The following is a 15181-nucleotide window of genomic DNA, read 5'->3' as shown; positions in this document are numbered from 1 at the left end:
CTGAGTGTGTCTCTGCGCTGTTTATACCTCCTAAGTGTAGAGACCCTGTTAGTGCCCCCTCCTCGATGCCCTCACACACTGCTGCTAGTGCCACCAACCCTGTTCTTCCTTTCATTCTACTCTTACTTTGTTTTACTGGGCCAAGATCTGTGCTAGCACTTTACATGTGTGGCGATCATCCCATTTGCATCTCAGTGAAGATGGAAGTTCTTTTAGTGGCATGTCCATGATCAAAAAGCACAAACCGTTTGCTAAACCCCAAAGCATATCAGTCTCCTGAAGCTTCAGCTAGACTATGAGCTGCTGCAATTTGCATACAATGTTTTTATTTTCCACCTTGACAGCTTGCACACATCTTTTGTAATCTAAATGTCCTTAGTATTTGGCTCACATTCTTTTTAAAAACAAAGTGTGATTGACTACAAAGTTTATTTTCAGGATTAAGTAGATGTTACGCCCAGTGTATTTATAGAAGACAGATGTGACAGTATAGGGAAGGAAATATATTCTTAGACAGTAGAGCTTTGTCAGGAAGTTTTCATGGAATTTTTTTGTGGGGCAGGCATCGGGGTGTTCCATTCATCTTTAGGACTATCTTGCTATAGGAGTGTTCCAAAATGTTTGCCCACGGGCCACAGTCTTCTGAATCGAGCTCAGGCAAATGCCAGCTTCAGAAGAGAAATTCAAGACCCCCCTCCAGTAATGCTTGGGCTGAGGACTGTCTCCAGGGCAATATGACTGGGTGAAAGGCTGAGTTTTGGCTCCAATGCCCTTTTCTCATCTGTGAGTGGGATCTTAATCTCTCTGAAACTCAGCTTTTGTGTCTCAAAAAGTTAGAAATGTTCTACCTTGGAAGGTACTGAAAACAAACCAAACTGCAAGCGCTTCTGAGTTCGCTTTACTCTAAGGCGCTGTGAAACACAAGGCAATTGATACTGAAGAAGGTGCTAATGGCTGCCTTTTGATGCACGTATAGCTAAAAGTAAAAGAAAAACGTTATTAGTTGAAAAGTTAATTCTTTTCCTTTTCCTTTATAGACTCCTTACTTAAGCCACATTATTCTTATCAAAGTAATCGAATTGATAGATTATGCAGACAGTCAAGGAAGGTATAGAAACTAAAAGACACATTGATTAATCCCTGCTGGGCAGAGCCATGAGGTCTAGCAGGGGCTGTGCAGGGCCTGTTGAGTATCTAACAACTGAACCAATGCTCCGCATGCTTTTGTGACATTGCTCACTGGTTTCAGGTGTTATGGGTGCAAGGTCATCTTTAAACATCTCTATCCTCTCTGATTTTCAACCATCCTTTCATTTTACCCTCAAGTAGCGTTTACTCTCAAGAAAGATGATGTGAAATGCACTGGGCAATCCACTGTTTAAGGGTTAAACGTGAGCTACAAGTGTTGACAGCATTGGTCCGCTCTTGGCCCATTTGCTGCTCTCAACCTGAAGTCTTGCCAGTTTCTGAAGACCACGTGTGTATTGGTTATGTTCCTTCCTATGTGTCTGTTTGTGGATGGGGGTGGGGGCAAATGGAGGCAGCTGAGTGGAAATGGTAGAGGTATGGGACATGGAATCCAACAGATCTTTAGTAGATCCAGGCTCTGCAACTCATAAGGTTTGTGACCAGGGCCAAGTTACCTCTTTGAGCTTTGGTTTTTGGTCAGTCAGATGAAGCTAATTATCTTTTCCCTGAGATCAGCAATTAATTTGGTCACTTCAACCTCTTCTGGCTACTTTTATGTCAACTTGACGCAAGATATAGTCATCGGAGAGGAGGGAACCTCAACTGAGAAAATACCTCCAAAAGATTGGGCTGTGGGGAGGCCTTTAGAGCATTTTCTTAATTTGTAGTTGATGTGGGAAGACCCAGCCCATTGTGGGTGGTACCACACTGAGCTGGTGGCCCTATGTTCTACAAAAAAGCAGGTTGAGCAAGCCATGAAGAGCAAGCCAGTAAGCAGCACCCGTCCATGGCCTCTGAAGCAGCTCCTGCCTCCAGGTTCCCGTTCTATTTGAGTTCCTGACTTGGCTTCCCTCAGGACAGGCAAGCCAAACAAACCCTTTCCTCCCCAAGTTGCTTTTAGTCATGGTGCTTCATCACAGCAATAGTAGCTTTAATCAAGAGACAACCCCAGGTTGCTCAAAGTCAGTGTGTGTGTGTGTGTGTGTGTGTGTGTGTGTGTGTGTGTGTGTTATTTTGAATAATATAGTTGAGCAGTGTGTTAGTTTCCTGAGCTGGAACATGTCACTCTGAACCTAACTCTTCTCTTTTCCTGGTTCTACACTTGCTGTAGGCTAGCAGCATGTTTCTCCTGTGCCCAGGCACACACTCCGCATAGACACCAAGGATCAGCACCTGCATTTCAGTGAAGTTGTGCTCTAGCTGAGGCTTAGAAACTTTTTGCTTTAAAGAAGTTAAAGTCACTCATTCTTAGGTTCCAACTGTTTTAGCAGCAAGTAACTCTTCTGAATCATGCTGTGGGTGGGGCCACTTGTCACAGCAGTGGTCACCTGTGCTGGGCATATAATGGGTCACACATACTTTGAGATGTCTAGGAAAAGCTGGCCATACCAGGCTAAGAGTCACAAAGAGCAGAATTCAAACATCCTATGGTTGAGATCCTAAATTTTCATTTGGGTCAGTTTGTCTCTATTGCATCAATACAAGATGAAGTCACACATTAACTGGGACTTAATTAAGGAGATAACGCTATAAAGTTTTACTTATTCATGGATTTCACTAGTCAAGTTCAGTCTTCCACTCATAAATCTAATCCCTTAATGCAAGAGAATGTACCTTTAACAGTCTCTATTGGTAACATTTGAAAAATAAGTTCAAATAAGGGCATGAAAGCTAAACACTGAAATAGTAACCAGACTCTCAAAGATTCTAGAACAGAAAGAAGAGCTGCTGTTCCTCACCAGGTCAGTGGCCAGTTCACTTAAATATGCCAGGTGACAGGTGAGGGAGAACACAGGTGTAGATCAAACTTGCCCTGTCTTCCCTGACTATAGATGTTTGCTTTGAGGAGTACATGATGGGCCACCATGGACTGTTGGTGACTATTTCTTGAAATATCCTTTCATAACCCTAAGATCTAGCTCAGGAATAAGAGCATGTCAGGAAATGATGGAGGCAAAACCTTCTTTTAAATAGACAGCTAGCTTCTTCTTCAGGGTTGCTGTTCAAGAAGTTGTTTACTCTCTTTATAGGTAAGAACATAGCTTTGTATCCCAGACAAGATCTTACAAGGTAATATTGTATGGGAGCAGCTGCTCTAGCCTTCTAGGACTGGAGAGAGAAGTACGGAGTTGGTCTTGTTTGTTTGTTTGTTGAGACAGGTTTTCTCTATGTAACAGTACTGGCTGTCCTGGGACTCACTCTAGACCAGGCTGGCCTTGAACTCAGAGATCTCCCTGCCTTTGCCTCCCTAGTGCTGGGATTAAAGGCGTGCGCCGCCGCCGCCGCCGCCGCCGCCGCCGCCGCCGCCGCCGCCGCCTCCTCCTCCTCCTCCTCCTCCTCCTCCTCCTCCTCCTCCTCCTCCTCCTCCGCAACCACCACCACCACCGGGTCTTTTAAGAACACTCTGGAGAGCACACAGCACTGTAGGGTTGGTGGTTGTCAGCAGTAATGTGAGTTTAGCCTGTTCTGTGACCAAACGTTTCAGAAGTACCCAAAGAACACAGTGGTCAGGAGTACAGCTCAGGTCTGGACGAAATCTGAGTGTCTAAATGCCAAGTCTGAAACCTCTAGCTGTTTAAACTGTTTTTTTCATTCTGTAAAATGGGGACATTTAGTACTTAAAGACAGGCAGTTGTTGCGAGGTTGAAGTGATATATTTAGCTGTTCTTATTATTGGAAAATAAGCTCTCAAGGTTCTTATGGCAAAGACGCTGGCTGGTTCTGCTTACTGCTCTACTCCCCAAACTTAAGTATTGATTGTTTTCCTTTGTAGGGGAGCTGGGCTGAGCACATAGTCAATCCAGCCCACTCTGACACGCTCAGAATCGTTCACTTTACAAAGCACAGGTGCATTTGCTGACAAAGAGCAAGCTTTGGCAGGCACTCGGTGGAAAGAGGCGGCCGTGATAGGATCAGGATGGAGGCAAATGCCTTTCCCCTCTGTGACTTTCTAGATCTAAGTCCCTCAAACTTGGTGGCCTCTTTCCACGCAAATATCAAAGTGACACTCAGGACCTCCTGGAAGATGTTGAGACTGAACCTGCACACAGAGAAAAGGGACACTGAGGCTCTGACCAGGTGACTGAGCAACAGCGGAGCAAGTGGTGTGGAAAAACCTTGGTATTTCCTTGGTGGGCATGGCAAGTGTTCCTATCTTTTTACAATTAGAAAACACAAAATGCAGCTTCAAATAAAGATGAAGAAAAAATTCAACAGGAGAGTTTGTATCCTAAGTCTCACTGCCTATCACTATACCTAGAGGTGGCACGGGGGGGGGGGGGGGGGGGGCGCGGCCGCTGATGAGTCAGAGACCTGATCACGTGACTCAGGTACAGTGGAAGCATGACTCATCCAATGGTTGTTGTCAAGTATCTCCTTTGCAAGCCTCAGCATCCTCCCCGACACTGTGACTTACAAACTGTAGGGCCCTTGTGAGTTATTTTATGGGGGTGGGGAAGAAAAAAGAAAAAGGAAAAGGGAAGAAATCAGACATTCAACCTGCAATCTACTTGCTGTGACATTTATCCCTTCTAGAACTTTCTAAATTTCTAAACGACGACATCACAGCTTTCTTTATAAGAAACAAACAGTGCCCCCTGCCCCGCCTTCTAACTGTAGGGCACTCCTAGGGTTGGGAGTGCAGGACAAGACACATCCACAGACTTGGACTATGACTGGAGCATTCAACGGACCAGAACATGCCACAGGGCCACAGGACACCAGACCAAAGGAGGAATGGCAGAAGCCCTACAGCCAGTTGCCAGGCAGGAGGAGGGGGTTGCTCACATCGCAGCAGCCACAGCCATTCCCCAGCACACGAAGCACACTCAAACAGTAAGACATACCACTGGTGGTCCCCGTACCACTGCCCGAGCCAGGTCCGGGGGACGAAACCACAGTCCTGTAGGTGGGTGGTGGTGGGGGAGGTGGAGTTGCTCTCTGCCCCAACCCGCACTCTTTAGGAGAGGAGATCGTTTCTAAGTAATCATCTTTAATGAAGGGCTGCTCAGCGACTTTCTTCTGGACTTCTTCTAAATTGAGCGGAGATGGTACATTGCGAGGACCAGGAGGCCCTGGGGGACCTGCGGAGCCTGGGGGGCCAGGTGGGCCTGGAGTTGGGGAGTCAGCTGGGATGTCTGATGCAGCTGGTGGGGTCACCACCTTTTCCCTTGGAGTCAACTCTGGAGTAACATGTTCCGGGGATGCATCAGAGAAATGGACCCACTTCTCTTCAGTGTTAACAGCGACAGACTTGGGGGACAACACTGGGCCAAAAATGCTGTCCAGGTCACTGATGGATGGTAGTTTCTCAATTTTGGCCTCTGTGGCTGCCTGGTCATTTCCTGTGGTTAAAGTAGTTGATTTTAAATTTTTATTAACTCTTACTATTACTTGTATAGGGGGTAGAAGGAGGGTGGAGGCAAAGCTTAGCAGGCATATTGCACCGTGTGAGGTGCCTCAAAGGGCATTCTTTGCGATGAAGAAATACCTTTACTGAATTAAGCACTGAAGGGAGAGGGTAGGTACTCAGTTCAATATATGACTCATATTTCTACGCTAGAGTTTACTCCTACGTAAGGTGACTGCGGTGGAGCTCCTCACCGTTATTTAAAATGCTAAGCATAATACTGCTCTCAAGTGGAGTGTGGTGACCTTTTTGAAAAGATAGCATCAAGGTCACTTCAGGCTCTGGAAGTGCAACTACCCAAGGGGGGGGGGCATTTTTGAAAACCTGGGCTGTTGAATACACATAACACAGCACAAGATTTGAGCCCTGAAAACCAGCCCCATCTTTACAAAGCTTCTCCAGTCTAAGAAGTTAAACAGACTGTTTGGTAAACTAATGATAATCTCTGATAATTGAAAAAAAAAAACAGGACATCACATTTAGCTATAGATTTACTTTAAATACACCAGAAACACGAGAAGATTATTAAGAAGATAACCCCACATAAATGTGTACAAACACAACACACTCCATACGCAACACACACAGGGGATACAGCAAGGCATTTGCTACTGATTAGAAATGTTATATGGATACAGGGGGGAAGATCATGAAAACATCTTTAGAATTTCTTTTCTCACAAAGCAGAGCTTGTTAATATACTAGTAGTGGCTGTAATGTATTTCTTTCTGAAGTATGATACAGAAAATTTCATTTTGCTTAAATATCAGCAGTGTATTCTTTTCTACACATGTCAATAATAAGAGGAAAATTTAAAAACTGAATCCTTTAGTGAAGTATAAAATATTTGATGATTACAAATTAGAAAGTAGTTCTTTTTTTTTTCTTTTAAAGCAACAATGAGGTTATTCAAATTAGAAATTGCTGCCTAAATAGCTGCAAGGCACAGCCATACCTCACCTTACTTGTAAATGACTTATGGGCTATAAAAACTGGCTTGGTATTTCCGTATTTCTGATTGGAAAGGAGTTAATTTCCAAGGCTGCAAAGCCACAGATAAATGGGGTAGCCTTTTGCATGACTGTCAATAATTTATGATTTTGTTGCTAATAGATTTACTTGCAGCTAATACAATTTATGGAGACACAGGATCTCTAAACAACTGAACTTGCAAATACCTTACTTGCAATGCTTTTGGCAACTCTCTAGTGGGCTTGAGTCAATATAAATTTCATAAATGACTGTGCCTAACTTTCTGTTTTTCTGATGAATATCCTGTTCTATCTCTATCAAACTCACCAGGCTACAGGGACAGCCAGGCGTAAAGCTGCTACAGGATTCCAAAGGTGATAAAGAGCCACATTCTAGGGCTCAGGTAAATAAAATCACCATTACTACATTTGAACTGCTTGTCTAGTAAGACCTGGCAGATAATAAATTGCATGAATGCATAGTATTGATTTTAATACAAAGGAAAAGCTGTGCCTCAGAAATGATAGGTCCAAAATAGTTTACAGCAGTTCCTTGCCATATTTTGTAATTATTACCACAGCCTTTGCAGCAAAATGATTAAATATTTGAATGACTGCTGGGGAAAATAATCCCCCCAAAGGGTTACTGCTCATTCTGGGACCCACTTAAGCTTTTATACCATAAGCAACTACTCTTTATTCTACCAGATGGCCTATTGGCTCTTGAAAGATACAAATTGTACTTTGAGACCATTCATTTTCAAGTCATTCAAATGAGAGCCCACAAAGTGAGAGATTGAGTAAATAGTTGACTTTTCATCTTATGGCAACTTTATTTGACTTTGTAATCAGTGCAGCCCCCACCATATAAAATTATGCTAAAATAAACTGTGTATGTCTGTGTGACACCTGGGAGTGTACCTTACAGTAAGCCAGCACAGTAAGTTGCAGGGACATTGAAACCCAACATGAGCACTCTGCCTGTCCGCACAGCCTATGCCTCCCAATGCATCAAGGGCATGTTGTCGTCCAAAGCCGTGGATCTGTTTGCCACATCATCTCAGAACTGTAAAGACCTAGTTTACCTGTTGCCACTGTTAAGGGGGAGCCTGTTCGAGGTGGGGTGGCTGGTACAGTTTTTGGAGGCAGAGGTGGAGGAGCTGCAAAGAGAGAAGTAAAGTGTCAGCAATCACAGTCTTCCCAAACTAAAGGAAAAGGTAAAAGAAGCATGATTTGGGCTTTTATTCACACATCTCATCTTGGAAATGGGCTAGCCATGGCCTACGTTTTTAAGATGGCAACGCCAAGTGTGCTGGCTAATTTTATGTCAACTTGATACAAGCTAGAGTCATTGAAGAGGAGGGAACCTCAATTGAGAAAATGTTTCCATAAGATAGAATCGCAGCAAGCCTGTAGAGCATTTTCAAAATTAGTGATTGATGTGGGAGGGCCCAGTCCATTGTGGGTGGGGCCACCCCTGATCTGGTGGTCCTGGGTGCTATAAGAAAGCTGGCTGAGCAAGCTTTGGGAAGCAAGCTAGTAAGTGGTACTCCTTCATGGTATCTGCATCAGCTCTTGCCTCCAGGTTCCTGCCCTGCTTGAGTTCCTGCCTTGGTTTCCCTCAATGCACTGTAATATGTAAGCCAAATAAATTCTTTCCTCCCAAAGTTGTCTTTGGTCGTGGTGTTTCATCACAGCAATGATTACCCTACCTAGGACTCCAAGAGATAGAAGCAACCAGATTCCTCCATCTTATGACCATAGGAGTTTTACAAAAGGTCAGATAACATCAACATTTTATTCATTCAACAGACATCAAGCCACAGCTAAGTTCAATTCCTTTACTAGGAGCAAGGGGCACTGTGTTGAATAAACACTGGCTGTGTTCTGGAGGAATAGTGATTGATCATGAATCCTGATAACACTTAGTTCCAGTCCAGGGTGTGACCACAGAAACAGCAATGGTCCTGAGAGGGGTCCAGGGAGGGATTTTAAATCTAGTCTGGACAATTGTATCTGGACAGATTTTGTAATACTATGCTTTTAAACTTTTAGCATATGTGGTAGTTTGAGTGTAATTGGACCCCATAATCTCATAGAGAATAGCATTATTGGGAGGTGTGACTTTGTTGGAGTAGGTGTGGCCTTGTTGGAGGAAGTGTGTCACTGTGGGGGCAGGTTTTGAGGTCTCCTGTGCTCAAGATACACCCAGTATCTCAGTCAACTTCCTGCTGCCTTTGGATCAGGATGTAGAGTTTTTCAGCACCATGTCCATCTGTATGCCACCATGCTCCTGCCATAATGACAATGGACTAAACTTCTGAAACTGTAAGCCACCACCTCAATGAAATGTTTTCCTTTATAGGAGTTGCTGTGGTCAAGGTGTCTCTTCACAGCAATAGAAACCCTAAGACAGCATGTCTTAGGAAGTTAGAAGTGAAGTGAATGGATCAAAGAATAAACATTCCCAATAAACACTCTTAAAAAATAAAATCCAATGATAAAAAAGTATAGCATTTTTATCCCTACCAAAAATTTTGCCCTTATGGATAGGGTTTCTCATTTTGTAGATGAAATTAGGAATTATTCTTTCAACAGGTAAATTTTTCTTTTTTCTTAGAATGTGTGTTTTTTTGTCACCTGTCATATTTGGAATCATAAGAATCAAGAGTTCTATGACTGTCATAAGCCCTCCCTCACTGTGAACCTGAGTGTGGGCCCATACTTCATATCCTAAGGTCAGAAGGAGCCAGGTGGGCCCGAAGCTAGAGAGCCCTGACTAGTCCTCTCTACCCTGGACATCCCAGGAAGAGTGTCTTCCTGACATTACTCCTCTCTCCATCCTCAGCACCACACGTACACACACACACACACACACACACACACACACACACACACACATATGCACGCACGCACGCACGCATGCACGCACGCACGCACGCACGCACACACATACGCACACATATTATCCTTCCTTTCTATCTTAAAGCTCATGGATAAGTAACTCTTTAAAATAATTTTATTTTATGTGTATAAGTGTTTGCCTACATGTGTGTGCAACATATGAGTGCCCATGGCATCCATAGGAGGATGTCTCCTAATTCTATGGAGTTAGAGTTACAGATGGTTGTGAGCAGGTATGTGGGTGCTGAAAACCAAACCCAGGTCCTCTATAAGAGCAACAGGTGCTCTAAACTACTGTGTCATCTCTCCTAAGTGGTTCTTAATCTCAGCTAGGAGCTGTTGAAAACTATTTCCCAAGTGGATCTTTACCCTGAGAGTTAGGAGCCAATTAGAGTTTTTGCTCCTAAGTCATTACCTCTATTAAAAAGTCAAGAGGATAATCACTAGATAACATAAAATAAACAAAATACTGTAAGTCCTAACACTAAAGAGGGGAACTTCCACGGCAACCACAAGGCAAGCAGAACTATTGGATGCCCATCAGTTCCAGCAGCTACGCTAAGTGGACACATTGCATCTACAGTTCTCTCTAAAGTTCTACTCTATCTACATAAACATGACTTTGGTTTATTTTCTTGCCACTTAATAAGAAGAGTTTTGTAGGAATAATTTGGATAGCTTAGATATGTAAGGAAAGGTGGCTTTGTAGCCCAGTCGCATGGAGAAGCACTCAGAATCATGCTTCTGTGGTCCACGCCATCTCTGGTAACACCATTCAAAGCTCAGAGGTTTAAGAAAAGCTACTGATTCTTGCTTTCCCCACCCTGTTTTTGAGAAAAATATTTTTTACAAAGGCTGGATCACATGACCTTAGAGTGACAACATTCCCAACAAGTAACCTGTTAGCCTTTCATTCTGAATCCCTTTGGCTAATTACTGTTGCCAGTTTTAGATACCAAAAGTAAAGCCCCGGGGATGCTGGGCTGGAGAAAGTATTTACTGGTGAATCTCAATGCATAAAAAAAGACCCTCCATGCTCCTTCACTTTCCAGATACTTCCTAAAATCCATTCTTCCCATGAGGATTCCAAGGAGTACCTTCTGTACTCATCCTGCTATGGGAGTCTACTAATGGAGACTTCGTAAATTTGTGGGTAATTGGCTTGATCTAGTGACTAACCCAATCGGCCCAGCTAGTCCAACTCACCAGAGGCAAAGGATTTACAAGGCCTTTCAAGAGTTTCCAGTCACCTGGGCTGACATCAGCAGCACTGCCATACATTTGTCTTGGTTTCGTTTTAGTGCCTCTCTGCTAGAGAGCCTGCTTGTCTCACTTTCCAGGTCGTCTTTCCTGTCTATGGGTCCATCCTGTCCTGTTTAGTCAGGTGTGCACTGGGACCAGCAGAGACCCAGCTAGACTTGCTCAGTGATTGTATTGTGCGGTTGTCCAGTGCCTTCAGCTCAACACCTTCCAACTTGTACATAGCCACATGGGATGGATGGATGAACAAAAGATCATGTAAGATGTCAGAAGAGGGGCCACCTCAAGGCTAACCACACTACTTTCTTTCGTTATTTCACCCCAGCTTGGTAACCTGACCTTGCCTGTTAGATAATAATGTCTCTTTTTACATTCAAATATTATCCTTCTAAGAGTTGTCTACAATTTTACTATGCAGAGAGAGAGAGAGAGAGAGAGAGAGAGAGAGAGAGAGAGAGAGTAAAATGAGTCAGATACATAACTTACTTCCGGTGGGAAAAGGTCTTGCTAGCTTTGGTGACTCCGTGCTTGGGTTAATTGGCTGGCCTGAACCCCATATCTCAGGCTGATCTAAAAGAACTGGAAATAGAAAAACAGATTTTCTCAGGGTAAGTTCAAACAAGAATCTAGAACTCCGATTAAAGTTGAGCTTCACAACGTGATCCCCACACCTTGCGTCATCCTAGAAGTTTAATTTAGGAGTGTGCTGATCCACACACTCTTCAGGCGGAGAACAGAAGCAGAAGCGTGGTGCATGGGGGATCAAGGGGGTGTCTGTGTGCGTACATGGAGCTAGATCAAAGGAGACTCCAACTGCAACCCACACTTTCTTCCTAGTTTGTCCCCTAAGGACAGTCTGGATGCCACTACACTTACTGTCCCCATTTCTGTACCATTCAGAAATTTTAGGAATTAACTCATGAGCATTTATTTTGTTGTTAGTTGGTATAGTTAAAGACTTCTATGAATATGCTTCAATGTCGAAAATGTCTGCATTCTGTGCAGCGGTTCCCATTTTTTTTAAAGATTGTTCAGTCTCTTAACACTTTACAGTATCATAAAGAGTAATGATTATTCTAAAGATGCTTGTTGAACATTTTAAGAGAACCAGAACATTTTAAAAATTATTATTTTATTTTATTCTGCCTTCATGTATGTCTGTGTACCATGCCTGGTACCCGAGGAGGCCAGAAGAGGGAGTTGGATATCCTGGAACTGGAGTTTTAGATGATTGTGAGCTGCCTTGTGGGTGCTGGGAATTGAACCCAGGTCCTGTGGAAAAGCAGCCAGTGAGTGCTCTTAGCTACTGAGCCCAGGAACCAGAAAATGAATAGTTCTTTAGTTCTTTAGAAGCGAATCAAGGTCAATGAAGTATTGAATCTAACATTGTTTTTCTTTTTGTTTTGATTGTTACTGTTCAGGTGTAAATAAGCAGTCCTTTTCTGTAAGTGCACTGCTATTTGATGTGCTGTATGGAGCGTAGGCAGAATGTGGATTTCATTGTAGCTTCTAGCTTCCTGTAGAATCCTGGGCAAGTCATTTAACCTCTCTGAGCCTCCCTCCTGCAGTAGAAAGGGGAGACAATAACAATCCCAGGAGTAACTGAGAGGACGAAGATGGCAGTGGGGTGCAAATACATGTATACACAAAAAGTGCACATCAAGCACTCATCTGAGACCAACAGCTGTTATTTTGTATTTCATTCTCACAGCACCACCGCGTGGTAAAAGCCAATGCCACTGTTGGGAGAGAAAAACCAATGACTAGTGTTCTCAAACACTTGTCCACAGAAAAAGTCGAGGGGCTGAGACCTGATGTAGGCTCAGCTCTTTCCAAGTCACTGCTTTTCCCTCCTAGGTCCTCGAAGCAACCAACCTAAAGAAGTAAAGAGTGAGCAGAGAGGAAAGAGAGGCGTGGCCAGGGGAAGGGCTGATGTGCTTGGTGCAAACGTCAGAACTTGGCCAAACTTCAGTGGCTAGGGTCAGAAAGACAGACAAACAAGACTCGTCCGTGAGTCCAGATGTACGTCTTCCTCCATCACAGTTCTCCATGCAAGCCTAAACTCTGTGCTGGGAACAGCATTGCTTCCGTGGGTTCAACGTGGGGACCACCTAGATTTAACAACAACAACAACAACAAAAACAACAACAAACACTTCTGTTCTCATGGGAGATATTTCTGTATGCTTATAGAATTCCTTAAATGTGCAGGTTCAGATGCGACACACCAGCTCCCACCACCAGTTATATCATAAAAGACAAAACTGATCACAGATGACTTAATAATACACATGCCCCCCCCCTTTTGTATAGTTTTATATAGTTCTAGGTTACAAGTGTAATGCCACTGAGAAGGTATTTAGGAATGGTTTTTTATAAAATTTGCCTAACTAAATCATTGAAAGCATCCAGGTGTAGCTGTGCGACTGAACCATTCTTCATAGAAAAGGAGTTTTAGTTGGTCACATTTTCTGTAGTGTGCTTTGGTTAAAAGTGATGGATGTGTCTTCTAGAGTTTTCTCTTGAAACAGGTATCAGTGAGTTCTTTGGCTTCGTCCGCTGCTTTTCTTCTGGAAGGGATAAGAGCTGGAGCAAGTCCTTGCACTCTGAGATGAAGGTAACCAGTGAGGACTGAAGAGGAGCCCCACCACCCTCCCGGGTTTACCTCTATATTGTTATCAAGAAATAAAATTCTGTCTTGATTACTGTACTTTGAAATCTCTTTGTTACTTTAGCTTAGGCTTCTTGCCTACTTATTATGTTAAGTCTTTGTTTGTTTTCAAGACAGAGTCTCACTATGCAGCTCCAGCTGTCCTGGAACTCATTCTGTAGTCCAGGCTGGCCTCGAACTCACAGAGATCCGCCTGCTTCTGCCTCCCAAATGCTGGGATTAAAGGTGCGTGCCACCATGCCCAGCTTATGTACGTGTTAAGGACAATTCTCCATTGGGGCCTAGAAAGTTACCATCTTATCACATATATAGTTTAGAGTTCTTTTAAAAAAGATAGTATTTTTAATTATGTGTACATGTGTACCTGTCTGTGGGCACATGCATGTGAGTGCAGATGCTGCTGGAGTTCAGAAGAGAGGGTTGGAGCTGGAGTTATAGGCAGTGGTGAGCTTTTCGATGTAGATACTAGGAACTGAACTTGGGTTCTTTGCAAGAGTAGCACATGCTCTTAACCATATTTCCATAAAAGTGGGGCCATATATCCAGTCCAACTTTAGAGTTTTTAAGTCAAACAACTTTTTATAATGACATTCAATAATGCTTATTGGAAATACATGTACTGGGCATAAATATAATTCTAATATAGACTAGATCTCCTTTTTAAAGGGATGCTTTCTATCAACAAGACATATTTGTAGCCCTTCAAAAAACCTGGTTAATGTTAAACACTTAAACATTTAATTGTAGAATAAATATTTAGTAGGCAACACAAAGCTAATGGCAGAAATGTAGATATTTCTCTTATAGCATTGCTAAATGATTGGCAATGCTTCCTGGGTCGTGAGCTAGCAGACCTGTTCACTCTCTCACTGACACTGCCCTGATGAGCTGGAAAAGAGTGAATACCATCTTCACTACTGAGGGTGAGAAGACCACTATCCATTTATACTCCTGCTTACACTTCTCACAGCAGCTCTTGGGCTCAGAGTTCATTTACCCTGATCAGGATTGGTGTAAATCGACTTTCATTTTTACTGGCCTATTTTCAGGAATGAAGTTGTTAGTCATTCTGGGAATAAAATTTTAAATCCTACAATAATAGATGTTTCTCAACTAAACTCACAGCACACTTCATTTGGAACATTTTTCTACCATGAGGGTCTGATGGTATGTTGCCAATACATAATTACATAGACTCCAGAGAAATAACTCCATAGCAGTGCTGTAGACATACAGTTTCCTACCTTCTGTCTTCTGTTCATCAAAAGCTGATTCTAACGGTGGACCAAAGAGAGGAGCAAGGGCCAGCGTATCATCTGGAGGCTTCTTGCTAAAACATGCATTTTAGGCAGAGTACACAGAGAGAAGGATCAAAAATTAATGCTCAAAACTGATACACAAACTTTCAAATACTTTCCTTGGTTAAACAAGTATGTGTAATTGCGTATTCAGGCAAGCACATGTGTGTACAAAGCTTCTGTTGGCCTTAGAAAGTATCACTTGAAGATACCATGTGGGAAAGGGTCATGGCGGGAGATAAGACCCTGAGGTCTACTGGAGGCCTAGGTGGAGCTCCAACAGAAACATCAAGGTAAGTCTCCACACATAAAAATGACATATTAGAGATGCCAGTTTATTACAAGGCACCTTTCTGTCACATGAACTCAAAAGACTATACATATTTACTTTTTCATGGTTTTGAGACAGCTTCTTATAAACCCCAGGCTGTCTTAAAATTCATGACCCTTGTGCCTTTTGCCCCATGTGCTGGGGCTACAGG

General features: G+C 43.1%; 1 protein-coding gene across 1 annotated transcript in view; it reads right to left on the bottom strand.

Moving 5' to 3' along the window:
• Nucleotides 1–15181, bottom strand: part of Sgip1 (SH3GL interacting endocytic adaptor 1) — a 205400-nt gene that overhangs the window by 42873 nt on the left and 147346 nt on the right. The window contains exons 12-15 of the mRNA XM_059254587.1: nt 14646–14731; nt 11218–11310; nt 7653–7727; nt 5034–5531 (exon numbers count right to left, since the gene is read on the bottom strand). Coding sequence (XP_059110570.1) covers nt 5034–5531; nt 7653–7727; nt 11218–11310; nt 14646–14731 — 752 coding nt within the window. The remainder of the gene's footprint in view (nt 1–5033; nt 5532–7652; nt 7728–11217; nt 11311–14645; nt 14732–15181) is intronic.

Source organism: Peromyscus eremicus, chromosome 2 (genome assembly GCF_949786415.1).
Source record: "Peromyscus eremicus chromosome 2, PerEre_H2_v1, whole genome shotgun sequence".
NCBI classification, from domain to species: domain Eukaryota; kingdom Metazoa; phylum Chordata; class Mammalia; order Rodentia; family Cricetidae; genus Peromyscus; species Peromyscus eremicus.
The sequence above is the reverse complement of the archived record's forward strand: the minus strand, read 5'-3'. Positions and strand labels throughout refer to the sequence as shown.